At 39.1% G+C, this 14,581-nt stretch overlaps 1 protein-coding gene across 4 annotated transcripts in view; it reads left to right on the top strand.

Moving 5' to 3' along the window:
• CRIM1 (cysteine rich transmembrane BMP regulator 1) overlaps nucleotides 1-14,581 on the top strand; it is a 180,217-nt gene that overhangs the window by 35,992 nt on the left and 129,644 nt on the right. For all 4 annotated transcript variants that reach the window (XM_023537797.1, XM_011372095.2, XM_011372094.1 and 1 more), the window contains exon 2: nucleotides 77-250. In XM_023537797.1, coding sequence (XP_023393565.1) covers nucleotides 77-250 — 174 coding nt within the window. The remainder of the gene's footprint in view (nucleotides 1-76; nucleotides 251-14,581) is intronic.

Here is a 14,581-nt window from a genome sequence, read left to right as displayed (position 1 = left end):
GCACATTTTTGCTTTCCAGCAGGCCTTCGAATGAAGCTAACAGGCAAACATTATGTGGTTCTTAATTGTTTTACAGATGAGAACTGGGATGATGACCAACTGCTTGGTGTTGAACCATGTAATGAAAACCTTGTCTCTGGCTGCAATATAATCAATGGGAAATGTGAGTGTGGCACCATTCGGACCTGCAACAATCCCTTTGAGTTTCCAAGGAAGGATATGTGCCTTTCAGCTTTGAAGAGGATTGAAGGTAAGTATTCATTTTCATAATTGTAAACTTAGCGTTGTGTAGCCCTGAGCACTGATAGTATTTGAGCTTGAAAAGGCAAAGACAAGCTTACAGAGATTGGAACTTTTATAATCCCGAACTAGATGCGTAAAGTGGACCAGGTGTTGATGTGATGGGGTGTGTGCACACTTGTGTGTGTCTATTTCCTGGAAGCTGTGGAACAGTAATGCTGTGGTGGTATGAGCAGGGTACTTTGTGCCAGCTCGCCTAGGTCACCTCTGCATAATGGATGATTTCACAAGTGGTGTGCTTGAAATCAGCATCTGTCGTCACCAGGTCCATTCTGCTTGATTTACCATAGGAAGATGCTCCATGAGGAGAGTGCTTATTAGAAATGCAACTCCTCTGGCAAGAAAGTGTATTTCTTTAGAAGAGATGGAGAATTGTGCAGTGATAATTGAAGGTTTAGGTTGGTTTTGCCATGGGGCAAAATGACATAGGTATAGATGGATCATTGGGCACGTCACCTCTGGAATGAAATCAGAAATCACATTAAAATAACAAGAAAAACATGCTAATATGGCTTATAACTTTTGTACATTCATGCATAAAACCTAGAAAAATGAGGACTTGAAAATATGATTCATAACTACAGTAACCATGAGTAGCATAGCCAGAACTCAGTGCCACGGCTCGCCATCCGAGGTGACATAAAGAGTGAGGCCTGGGCCTGGGTCTCAGCCCTTCCTGTGACCAGCGTTGAACTCTCTCTCAGCCCCAGGTTCCTCCTGGGGAAAAATAGTATTGAATAAGACATACTTAAAAATACCTTTTATCTCTAAAACGATGCATGCTAAGATAGGTAGGTCATACAGTTTGGAATACCAAAGGTTTGTGAGGTCCAAAATCAGACTCATCAGGGCAGTAGATCAGGACTGAAGTTTTTGCATTGCATTGTTTCTAAGTCATATTAAATGGTAATAGAGAATAAGAGATTTATAATAGCCTCTAAAATAGCATTTCTCTTTGTATTTACCAATGTTGCTAAATCACTAAAAGAAAATATAGTAGAACACAGTAGACATAAAGTTTTAGAACCACAGAGAGAATCTAAGATAACATTTAGTCTAGTCCTTGAATTTGAAAATCCAAACTGGGATCCGAGCCTAGTTAGTATCACTAACGAGCCTAGTACTAACCGTGTCAAGTCTTTTTTCAATCTCATGATGACATTAGACAACAGTCAGTTCTCTAACTCATTTTTATTGACTCATGGCTCTGCTCACATCTGTCCCCAATCCCATTGTCTGGCCAAAAAAATATTTTGCCAATATATAACTTTCAGGGATGTAGATGCAGTGGTCACATGTCTGTTTAAATAATCAATTTAGTTACTCATATGTATTTAAAATCACATTATGTAAAATAATACAGCAATTTAGGGGATTGCTTTTTGTCAGTCTTACATTTCATGAAAGTGTGTTGTTCAGATGCTGTCATTACCTTTGCTTAAGTTACCTGCCAAGCCATTTAACATCCTGTTTCTAAACTCTTACCATCTAACATGTTTGAAATGTAACAGATTTTGAATCCATATTATCCCAAAAAGCTTTATTTTTAACACAGAGTATCTTCTTACATAAAACTAAGGCTGTTGCATTTTTATTTAGTTAGGTGTATATTTATGATCTTTACAATGCTAAGATTAAATGCATTGATTTTTAAAGCGATTCCTTAAAAGACTGTATATGATATACAGCACTTCCAATTTTGGGATTATTCTCTCAGGAATAATTGTTGTAGCTCATTAAATTTCTTTACTTTTTTTTTTTCTTGTTTAACAAATTCTGTCAGATGGCCTCTATATAATCCAAAAGTAGGATTGGTTGAGGTCACTTAAGTTAACTTATCATCTACAAATAGTATTGTGCTTTTCAAGAGAAGGCACCCTGCAATGTTTGAGATCTTGTAAGAAGTCAGTATTAGGGGATTTCCCTTTTCTGAGAAACAATTTTGAAGAAAAAGCTCTACTTGTATTCAAGTATGTATATTTTATAGGAAAGAATTAATGAAGATATAGTACTATATATTATCAAATCATTAATAGCAATGAAGACTCTGAATACTGTAGGAGTTTAGGGCCACAAAATGTGACCTAGAATTATATAATAAGGTATCATGGAGGAGGTGGAGTCTGAACAATTCAAAATTTGGGTGGTGAGAGATTCCAGGAAGGGGAAGGATGTGAACAAAATGAGATTTGTATGACTTATGTGTAAGACACTTGGGAAACTAGTCTAAAAGAGCAAGTTTCTATGTTGATAGGTAATAGGAAATAAAAATGAGAGGCAGGATGGAACCAGATTATGAAATGTCTTTAACATCGTTTAGGGAGCTTACACCTGATAATAGGAGCTGTCAGTAGTCATTGTATGTTTATGAGCAGAGAGAAGCAGAGCATGAGGAAATCAATGTTAGGCAGACTAGGGTTGTTGGGGGATGCGGAGTGGATTAGCAAGTGAGATACTGCAGTCAGGAGGCTCACTGGAGAGCTGTTTCGGTTATTTTGATATGCCACAGAGCAGAGGTTAGCAGGAAAACGGTAAAGAAGAGGTGGACACATCGCATTTTGACAGAAGAACCTGCAGTATCTGCGAACAGATAAGGGAAGGATGAAAATGCACAAAGATGATTCTAGAGTTCCTAACCTGAAATAATAAAAGAATAAATAGTGCAAGTAACAGACATGGGAAAACTCTTTTGAGATGTTTGTGATAGAGTAGAACTGAAAAATGGGGTTGTTTTAGGGGGATATAGGGTCAAGAGGGACTTTAAAAATGTGGGCGATGTTACAGCAGGTTTGAATGATGACAAGAATAATCTAGTAAAAAGAGACCAGCAATGATTGCAGGAGCAAAGTCTTTGAGGAGGGAGAGGCACAAAATTGTTTCTGTTTCTCAGAGATGTATAAAACAAGGTTGTCAGCTGACATTGAGGCGGAAGAAGAGGTGTGAAAAATTGAGGAAGGAGAGAAAATGTGAAATAGGTATCTCAGCGAGAGGACGAGTGAACTGACTAGAGATATGTGTTAGGGTCTCCTGCCAGTGCTGACAGCTTACTTCGGGTTAGTGGTTATAACTTTGAAGTGAGATCAGCCAGCAGAGTTGTGTGCTCTTCAGCTCTAGTGCAGATACATTGGAGGTGGAGACATGACTTTAACCAGGGTTCAGATTTTTCCTGATGAGTCCTATAGAAAGAGAAGGGCACAGAGAGTGAGGGTTATGCCGGTGTTTTGGTGACTTATCATGCAATCTATGCTGGGAAGGAGACAGAAGCAATGAATAGAGAGGAAACACTGAGCCGGAAGTTCTGTAGATAACTGTCATGATGTGTAGCTGGCATGTAATCGGATCGCATGTGTTTCACATGAACAAGGTTTTATTTTTTAAAGGGCAACCAGAATAGTGACATAAAAGCGGCAATGAGAACAAAGAGGACACCTACCCCTTCCCCCAGGAGTTATGGAATGTGAGGGATGAAGCCATCCCCACCTGAAAGGACTTCAAGGGACAAAGAGCAGTCAGGGAGTATCCAGGTTTTAAGTAGAGCATGAAGGTGAGGAGAGCATCTGGAGAGAAAAATGACAGCAAATAGGATTTTAGTGACAACAGACCATGAGTTCTAGAAGGCACAGTCGAAGGATTTGAGAGGGAGGGTCGTGTGGGGCAGGGGTGATTTTACAGAGCCAAGTGAGGGTGAATCCAGTGACGATGGGTGACATGGTAAATGTAGACTCGATTCTCATGGTCTCTTATTGGAAGGTGAATAATTAGTTCCAGTTAAAGCTGCCTTTTGAGGACAATTCTCTTGTGCAGTTTGTAGTGTTAAGGTGTACAGTTGGGGAGGGCGGGACAGAAGTAATAGTGTTCTTGCCAGAGTATATGAGGAAACACGGGTCCCCACATCTGTGGTTTGGGGGTGAATTCTGAATGCGAATTCTAAGTATAACTACAACAGCACTTAAAAATATGTGGAAGTCATTGCAGGACATTTCAATCTCATATTTATAGATTTGTGGAGAATAATGGCAATTTCTGGGTATTAAAAAAGTTCCCGTGTATTCCTTATATTTATTTAAAAGAGAAGGAATTGGTCCTGGATTTTACCAAAATCCTTTCCCAAAATCTATGACCACAACACCATCAATTTAGAGGATAGAGGATGTTCAGTAACAGCCAGCCATGGTTATGCATGGAACGGTTTGTCAGAATCAAATGTATTTCTCCAAGGAAGAAGAGAAAGACTGATAAAGGGAATGACCTGCAAGTAATCCTACCTCGATCTTAACAAAGCTTATAATTTTATGCCACGTTACCTACTCATCGTTGATTTGGTTTTTGCTGTACTGAGGTCCAAAAAGTTAAAGTGTTGCACCATCAGAAGAGGGGACCAGACTAGCAAACCCAATACCAGCCTCTGGGGCTGCCACAAGGGTTTTCCAGAGGGGCCACTGTGGGTTTAGTAATTGTGGTTAAAGTGGATACCAAAGACTTCAATGATATAATGAATAAGTTGAACTTTTAAGTTTTCATATGCCTCCCAGTACTAGTAAGTAGCTTTTATATTCTAAAAAAAATTACTATAATTCAGAGCGGTCATAATATATTCAAGAAGTAATCAAAAATATAAAACCATGCCAAGTTCAAGGAAGGATAGAAAACACCCTGGAAAACGTTTTATCTATTCGTTCATCCAGCAAATATTTATTGAGTGCCAAATATGTACTAGGCACAGTTCTGGTTGCTGAGGATTAGCCCTCATGGAGCTTATATTCAAAAGAGAAGGGATGACAACACAAAAATGAATAAGGAAATATAGTTTGATAAGAACTCTGAAGAAACAGTGATCGGGGTGATATGATAGAGAACTGTGGGAATGCTGGGGAAATTGCTTTAGATACAGATGTCAGAGAAGAGAGGGCATTTGAACTGAAATCTGAGTGTAAAGAGTCAAACTTACCACCATCTGAGGGGAGAGAATTCCATGCAGAGGGAGCTGCACGTGTGAAGAAAGCTGTAGGGTGAGAACGAGTTTGGAGTGTCGAAGGAATAGCAAGAAAAAGCAGAAAGGTCAGTGTGATCGGAGGGAGGGAGAGCGGGTTAAGGGCCTCGTAGATTAAGGTGAGGTATGTGGATTTTGTGATGATGACATAGGGAAGTTGTTTAAAGGATTGTGAACAAGTGTGTAATGTAATTTGATTTGTGCTCTGAAAAAAATGAGTGTGATGGAAAAGAGAGGAGGCTGAGTCCGCAGGTAGGGATTCTTTTAGTAGTTCAGGTGAGAGATACTGGTGACTGCAGCTAAGAACTGGGGATGGAGAGATGGTTTGATTTGAGATACGATTTGGAAATGGAATTAACAGGACTTATTGATGGATTTCATGTGAAGGCGGGGTTGAGGGGAAGAGGAGCCAAGGAGTTCTCTTAGACTTGGGAGTTTAAGCAAATTGTGGTGCCCTTGACAAGGGGGAGGAGCAGATTTAGTGAAGACTTAACCACGGTTTTGTTTTGGAAAATTAAATTTGACTCCCAAGTAGAGCTACTTGTCACTTAGGTAATTTTCGATGTAATTAACTCATTTAGAAGCATTCAGACATGCATAGCTCCATGATAAGTACACCGGGGACTGCAAAGATACGTACTCCTGAGCCCTTTCCATGAGAAGGTTGGGAGAGTGTAGAGAAAAATTAAAATAACCCGGTTCACACTGATTTATCATCAGAGAGCAAACAAAGGGATATCTGTGTAGGATCTTAAAATGTGTTTTAAATACAGTTTTTAGCCATTGCTGCATCACACATTGCTTATGTTACTGGAATAGTATAGATTATGTGGACCTTATTCCTATTTGGAGCTGCACAATGAACATTTGGAAAAGGAGGAAGACACTTGAGACTTAAGAAATTCTTCCTTTGTTTTAGCTAAAAGTCCTTAGAGGGAATGTTTACATGGTTTATAATTTGGGGCTGTATTTTCTCTACCAGATATTTTAGAGAAAAGATAGCTAATCAGAATTTGGCATATGATACTTTAGGACAAATAAGAGCTGCTGTACATTCATAAAATGGATAAATCATGGAAGGCTTGAGGCTTTGCGGAGGAGTTGGGAACTGTATCCAGCTCTGAGGAATATGTTGAGTGGCTCAACAGACAGGAAAGGAGAATTTAAGAGCAGCTCTGGAGAGAGAAGAGGGTGGACAGTAAGGCCCAGACAGGAGGGAATTGAGGTGGTCAAGTCAGCAGGCTTTCACGGCTGATCGACTGTGGAGGATGAGGAAGGAGGAGGCTCCCAGATTTGGAGAGGAGGAGTTAGTGAATAACAAGATAGATTCTTTTGGGGCAGGGAGGAGAATGGTCACGATATATAGTGGTGTCATCTACCAGAATGTGCCAATACAAGGAGAGCAGCTTTATGGGGAGTAGGATGAGGTGTATGTCAAGTTTATTTTATGTTTGCCATATCTGTGCAGAATCAAGGGGGAAGATGAGAGTTAAGGATCTGGACTTGGAGATCTGGGCTGGAGATAAGAATTTGTGAGTCACCCTCCCAGGGAGAAGGTGGTACCTTAACGACTTTGGAGTGTGGGGCTGTTAATGTGACAGTGATAGGCATAATGGAGGAAAAAGTGACTGGCAGTGTTAACACAGCAAAAGTGAGATCATTGTACCACCTGTACAATGCGATGGTACAGGAAGTGTTGAGTGATCTGTTAGCACAGTGTAAGGAAGCCTAAGGTCTGTTACTGTCAGCTAACCAGAAGTTCGCCCAAAACACAGTTGTTGGCACTCACGATACTGGGTTGCATAAAACAAAATATATCATCTTAATTACTGAATGAATGATTGATTGATTTGTACTCTCTTATTCAAAAAAAGACTTTTAAAGGGTTTGAGTACATGAGAGCTAATCAGACCCATACCTGAGAAGAGAGCCATTTAGAGTGGGGGCACAGAGATGATTAAATAATCGGATAGGGAGGTAGAGAAATAGCTTACACTCTTTCAGCCCAGAGGCATCCTCTCCTTAGCCTTTTCTACAAGAACCTTCCAAGGTTGCTCTTTTCATTTCAGAGGCACTTTTATTGTTCATTAATTTATTCATTCGAAAAATGGTGTATTGAGCACACGCTATACGCCACTACCCTCAGCTTCCACTGATTTGACTTTGTTTTGCCTTTGACTGAGAGACCATTTTCTAAATAGCCTTCATGGTGCAGGTGCATGAATTGAATCACATTTTTAGATATACCATGGGAGCTTGCTTTTGTCTTTTTAAAAAGATATTTTATAAATGTCTTAAATGACATTTTAAAGCATTTATCCATTCTGAAAACTTACATTGCATAACATATACACACTCAAGCAGAAATTAAAGTTTAGAAAGATGAGAAAGATTCGTTTATACAAAGTTTTAACTGTATTTTTCTGCTGCTTAAAACAAAAGGAAGTTTGATTTTACATTGTAGGGCTATAGCCTCTGAAGCTAAACTAATTTTGGCACAGAGACAAATGGCTTCTGTTACAGACTTTCTTCTTTTAGTTTTAAATAACAGTTGTTTCAGATCCTTAATTTTTATTAATTTTTCTGTGCTCTAAATTTACTATTTCAGTCCTACCTAAGGAAATGTGAGTATTCTGTGAACTCAATATTCTGTTTTTAGTTTTTTACATTTTATTTATTTCTTTCATACAAGCAAAGTGTAAGTGCTAACTCGTATTCTTGGTGGTTCTCTTTTTCTTGGCCTGTAGTTTACAACTTGTGCTATCAATAGCCTGATCAGATATACTAACTCTCAATGCCATCTGTAATGTTTGCTATAGACACTATTTAGAAAGATAAATAATACTGTTTGCTTTTGTTCATAGAACTTTTTTCCTCAAATTTTTTTTTTTTTTTTTTTTGGTGGGAAGTTGGACAGTGGGAGGGATGCTAACAAAAAAACACTTAAGGAAATGTGATTAAATGGAGCTGTTATATTATTTAATATTCATTCTATCTTTGAGATAGTGTCACAGAATTCCCTCTTGACCCACATGCCACTGGTACTCTGCAGGATGGAGACATTTTGAGCTGTGGCAATCCCCAAATCTGTAATCCCAGGGACCACAGATGCACCAGCTCTGCCCCGGCCCATGTTCCCACATAGGGCTCGAGGTGTGTGGCAAGGCCTGGGTGTCCTGCACAGGGGAAATCTCCTAGGTCTCTTAAACGTGAAAGTGTTCAAAGGTCCCACAGAGATTTTGACTTACCAGGATGGGGGAATCTGCATTTACCCCAAGCCTGTTAGCTGATTTTGATTTTTCCTTTAGCTGTCCAGGTAGCATTAAAGATACCTGTTTCAGTCAGGCAGCAAGGCTTTTATGTAACTTTAAATCTGTATTGCTGTCCCTCTGCCTTTGTAAAAACAATCATTAATTGGTAATATCACTTTCCTTTTTTGGAACAAATCTATAGAGAAACTTTGAAATCTAAATATCTGTGTTTCGTTTTAAATTCCAGCAATGTCATGGGAAAGTGGAGATAAAGTTATTTATTTTCATAAGTTGTAGATTTTTATTTACGCTGACAACTAAATCAGTATCTTAGAGTTTTGTTATAGGTGCAAAATGTTGTTTTGATGCCTTGATAACTGGTACAGGGGGAGAAAGGGCTACCAAAAGGCGGAAACTGGTTTCGAATATCTGGGAAATCAAAACAGGAAACTCAAGGAACTTGGCATAAGACCAGCTGGAGAGGAGCAGTTGCTAGAATAATTATACCTGCATTTTAACTGTTGGAAGTTATACAGTGACCTTCTGGTCGTTGTCATTTCTTATGTCCAGTAGAAAAATTTAAAGTCCTAATTAAATATTTTATTTCCTAGTGCTAAGGGAGTGTGTGTGGTTCGTGTGCGTGTGTGTAGAACATTTTTTTCATCCACTTTGAGGTTACAATACATGATATGAAAAACATTTTCAATTTGACCCTTGGAATTATGCTCTCTATACAGTTATGTGTAAACCGCCAATAATGTTCTGTACCATTTCTTGATTACCTCCCTTTATTTGCTTTAACTCTTTATCTGTGCTTGTAAGCCATCTCTTCTGTCCCTAGCTGTGTGCAGCCCAAACGGCTGTCCTCTTCCTCACCTACTCCAGGTTAGTACAGGGGTACCAGAAGTTGTAGGTGAACAGTTTTTGTTACAAGTGTATGCTTGTTTCGAGATTAAATACCATGTACTTAGTATATATTTGTAAAAATATACTTACTGTTATTGTTACAAGGACAAAAACAACCTGATACCTCCAGCCAGAGAAATGGTGTTCTTTGGGGGCCATGCTTAAAGTTTTCTATTTCTACCTATCAGGGATGCTTAAATGATGTTGGTTTAAGGATTGTCTTTACAAGGTTAACGTTTTAGCTTCTGGATGGCCCTGAGCAGTCCCTTGCGTGTTTGTGGTTTCTGACTTGGCTGCAGGCGACTTCTCAGTTACTTCCAGGGCTTGGCATGTGCTCTCTCACACGGAGTTGCTGAGTTGCGGCTTTGCCCAGCTGTGTCCGGCTAAACCCTGGCCCCCACAAAGGTTCTTCCTGACATGAGCAAAGAATCTGGAATCCTCGCCCAGCAGGCCTTCAGAGCTGCTGCATAGGGAGCTGAGTGGCGACCACTCCCCACAGCAGCGCCCCCTTTCTCTGAGAGAAGTTGGCCTGTCCCTTCTGCGTCCTCTTGCCGCAGGCCAGCAGCTTCTCCATCAACTGTCCAGAAGGTATAGACCATAGCATTTGTCATTCCCAAACTCAGTCCATGAAAACCTCATTAATTGTTGTAATTTGTATTCCAAAAACAATCTGGGATTTTGGACAACTCAGGGACGCTTGGTGGTTTATATTTGTTCTGCTTCTAGAAAAAAAAGAAAAGTCCATTAAAAGGGAAGTTCAGGAAACAGTTTGGAAACATAATCACTTTAGCAGGAATTGACATTGCAAATAGTCTTATAAACTTATCAGTATAGGTAAGGATTCTCTGGTAGATACTGTGTTGTTTTCATTTCCCAGCTTTGGCAGTATTACATGTTTACTAGTACCTTGATTAAGATATCTTCCAAGGAAAAAAAAACTTTTTTGAATAAAGAGAGTTTTAATTTTTAAAAACACAAGAATGTCTTCATTGATAGGAGACAGGCCTGAACGCATACAACCACACATAAAGATATACCTCTAGACAAAGCTACAATTTCTTCCAGTTCTTATTGAAGGTTAATAGAGCAAACCTTAGGTGAAAATGGTAAAGATTGCCAAATTTGTCTTATTTCCTCTACGACCACCCCATTCTATGTTTTCAGTTTTCTTCCCACTTCAAAAATCCAGCATCCTCTTTCTTTCCCACCAGCACCTATAATCTAAGAAAAAAAAATTAGATCATTTACTTTTATTGATTTACTCTAGAATGTTACTTCAGCCAGCATTTGCATTGTAATCCTTTTTAATTGTGAAAAGCCTACTAAAGGAATTCAGCCCCAAAGTAGGAGAGCTCTTTAGGATGGAGCAAGTGTCTCTCAAGTTAATCCTGCCCCTTCTTGAGTGTCGTGTACACGCGGGGAGCATGCACCTGGGGCTGACTTCGCTGCAAAGGAGCATTCAGGATGAAGTGGTGAGGACCTCACCCTGAGAAGTCTTGGGGGGACACGAGATGGGCACACAGGCCGTCATAAGGGCAGAGCATCCATTCACAGTCTGCGTAGTGTGCATGGAGGGCTTTCTAGAAGACACTGATAAAAGTAAGTCGAAACTTATATTAATCAATTTAAAAGCTATTTCGTGATTAATAGACATATTATATTTACTTCTAGAACCGGTGCTTGTATCTTTGTGAATGTCTAACTTTCTCAAGAAAGGTATTGAAGAATGCTAAAATTCAATATTTGGGTTTGTTTTTTTTTAAAGAAATGTTCCAATAAAAATAAAATGTGACTCATTCTCTAGTTTACATTGACCTTTACTAAGCATGCTCTTCTGTGCATTGGAATAACTTATTTTGAAACCTATGAGGGGATTCTTTTAACGGTGCATAATCTCTAAGATGATAACGGATTCACATGGGTTGTTGATACATCTAGAGCTTGGAATATACTCTGATAGAGTCCTTCCTGCTTTTGATTTTGAAATCTCTGTTGCTAAGTGTTTTTCGCATCAGGAGGAAGTAACAGCTGTAAGCAATGCTTGTAAAGTTGGAAGAGGGAAGGAATTAACACGTGATGAATTAATATTTGTGTGAGTTTTTAAGGGACTGGAATGTTCCTTCTTAGAGTTTTGTTATAGGTGCAAAATGTTGTTTTGATGCCTTGATAACTGGTACAGGGGAGAAAGGGCTACCAAAAGGCGGAAACTGGTTTCGAATATCTGGGAAATCAAAACAGGAAACTCAAGGAACTTGGCATAAGACCAGCTGGAGAGGAGCAGTTGCTAGAATAATTATACCTGCATTTTAACTGTTGGAAGTTATACAGTGACCTTCTGGTTGTTGTCATTTCTTATGTCCAGTAGAAAAATTTAAAGTCCTAATTAAATATTTTATTTCCTAGTGCTAAGGGAGTGTGTGTGGTTCGTGTGCGTGTGTGTAGAACATTTTTTTCATCCACTTTGAGGTTACAATACATGATATGAAAAACATTTTCAATTTGACCCTTGGAATTATGCTCTCTATACAGTTATGTGTAAACCGCCAATAATGTTCTGTACCATTTCTTGATTACCTCCCTTTATTTGCTTTAACTCTTTATCTGTGCTTGTAAGCCATCTCTTCTGTCCCTAGCTGTGTGCAGCCCAAACGGCTGTCCTCTTCCTCACCTACTCCAGGTTAGTACAGGGGTACCAGAAGTTGTAGGTGAACAGTTTTTGTTACAAGTGTATGCTTGTTTCGAGATTAAATACCATGTACTTAGTATATATTTGTAAAAATATACTTACTGTTATTGTTACAAGGACAAAAACAACCTGATACCTCCAGCCAGAGAAATGGTGTTCTTTGGGGGCCATGCTTAAAGTTTTCTATTTCTACCTATCAGGGATGCTTAAATGATGTTGGTTTAAGGATTGTCTTTACAAGGTTAACGTTTTAGCTTCTGGATGGCCCTGAGCAGTCCCTTGCGTGTTTGTGGTTTCTGACTTGGCTGCAGGCGACTTCTCAGTTACTTCCAGGGCTTGGCATGTGCTCTCTCACACGGAGTTGCTGAGTTGCGGCTTTGCCCAGCTGTGTCCGGCTAAACCCTGGCCCCCACAAAGGTTCTTCCTGACATGAGCAAAGAATCTGGAATCCTCGCCCAGCAGGCCTTCAGAGCTGCTGCATAGGGAGCTGAGTGGCGACCACTCCCCACAGCAGCGCCCCCTTTCTCTGAGAGAAGTTGGCCTGTCCCTTCTGCGTCCTCTTGCCGCAGGCCAGCAGCTTCTCCATCAACTGTCCAGAAGGTATAGACCATAGCATTTGTCATTCCCAAACTCAGTCCATGAAAACCTCATTAATTGTTGTAATTTGTATTCCAAAAACAATCTGGGATTTTGGACAACTCAGGGACGCTTGGTGGTTTATATTTGTTCTGCTTCTAGAAAAAAAAGAAAAGTCCATTAAAAGGGAAGTTCAGGAAACAGTTTGGAAACATAATCACTTTAGCAGGAATTGACATTGCAAATAGTCTTATAAACTTATCAGTATAGGTAAGGATTCTCTGGTAGATACTGTGTTGTTTTCATTTCCCAGCTTTGGCAGTATTACATGTTTACTAGTACCTTGATTAAGATATCTTCCAAGGAAAAAAAAACTTTTTTGAATAAAGAGAGTTTTAATTTTTAAAAACACAAGAATGTCTTCATTGATAGGAGACAGGCCTGAACGCATACAACCACACATAAAGATATACCTCTAGACAAAGCTACAATTTCTTCCAGTTCTTATTGAAGGTTAATAGAGCAAACCTTAGGTGAAAATGGTAAAGATTGCCAAATTTGTCTTATTTCCTCTACGACCACCCCATTCTATGTTTTCAGTTTTCTTCCCACTTCAAAAATCCAGCATCCTCTTTCTTTCCCACCAGCACCTATAATCTAAGAAAAAAAAAATTAGATCATTTACTTTTATTGATTTACTCTAGAATGTTACTTCAGCCAGCATTTGCATTGTAATCCTTTTTAATTGTGAAAAGCCTACTAAAGGAATTCAGCCCCAAAGTAGGAGAGCTCTTTAGGATGGAGCAAGTGTCTCTCAAGTTAATCCTGCCCCTTCTTGAGTGTCGTGTACACGCGGGGAGCATGCACCTGGGGCTGACTTCGCTGCAAAGGAGCATTCAGGATGAAGTGGTGAGGACCTCACCCTGAGAAGTCTTGGGGGGACACGAGATGGGCACACAGGCCGTCGTAAGGGCAGAGCATCCATTCACAGTCTGCGTAGTGTGCATGGAGGGCTTTCTAGAAGACACTGATAAAAGTAAGTCGAAACTTATATTAATCAATTTAAAAGCTATTTCGTGATTCATAGACATATTATATTTACTTCTAGAACCGGTGCCTGTATCTTTGTGAATGTCTAACTTTCTCAAGAAAGGTATTGAAGAATGCTAAAATTCAATATTTGGGTTTGTTTTTTTTTTAAAGAAATGTTCCAATAAAAATAAAATGTGACTCATTCTCTAGTTTACATTGACCTTTACTAAGCATGCTCTTCTGTGCATTGGAATAACTTATTTTGAAACCTATGAGGGGATTCTTTTAACGGTGCATAATCTCTAAGATGATAACGGATTCACATGGGTTGTTGATACATCTAGAGCTTGGAATATACTCTGATAGAGTCCTTCCTGCTTTTGATTTTGAAATCTCTGTTGCTAAGTGTTTTTCGCATCAGGAGGAAGTAACAGCTGTAAGTAATGCTTGTAAAGTTGGAAGAGGGAAGGAATTAACACGTGATGAATTAATATTTGTGTGAGTTTTTAAGGGACTGGAATGTTCCTTTAAATTGTGGATGTGTTTTTTGTTTCTGGCTGACAACTTCCTAGTTTTCCTACACTTCATTATTCTTTTCTCTGTCACTAGGGTTTTTTTTGTTGTTGTTAATTTCCCGAAAAGCAAGTAAAGTGCTTCCTCCTTATCAGTAGCCTTTCTTTTCCTGTTCCAATAACAAAAGAACAATACAGGAATTTAATAATGTTAAAAAAATTGGTACTTCTTTTTCTTAATATATCCATATATTTGTCAGTAGATAAAATCCAAGTTTTGTAGACATAGAGAAAAGCTGAGTATCAGTAAAATAAACTCATATTTTAT

This window comes from Pteropus vampyrus, unplaced genomic scaffold, assembly GCF_000151845.1.
Source record: "Pteropus vampyrus isolate Shadow unplaced genomic scaffold, Pvam_2.0 Scaffold200, whole genome shotgun sequence".
In the NCBI taxonomy this organism is placed as follows: Eukaryota; Metazoa; Chordata; class Mammalia; order Chiroptera; family Pteropodidae; genus Pteropus; species Pteropus vampyrus.
Note: the sequence above shows the minus strand (reverse complement) of the source record. Positions and strands in the feature narration are given on the sequence as shown.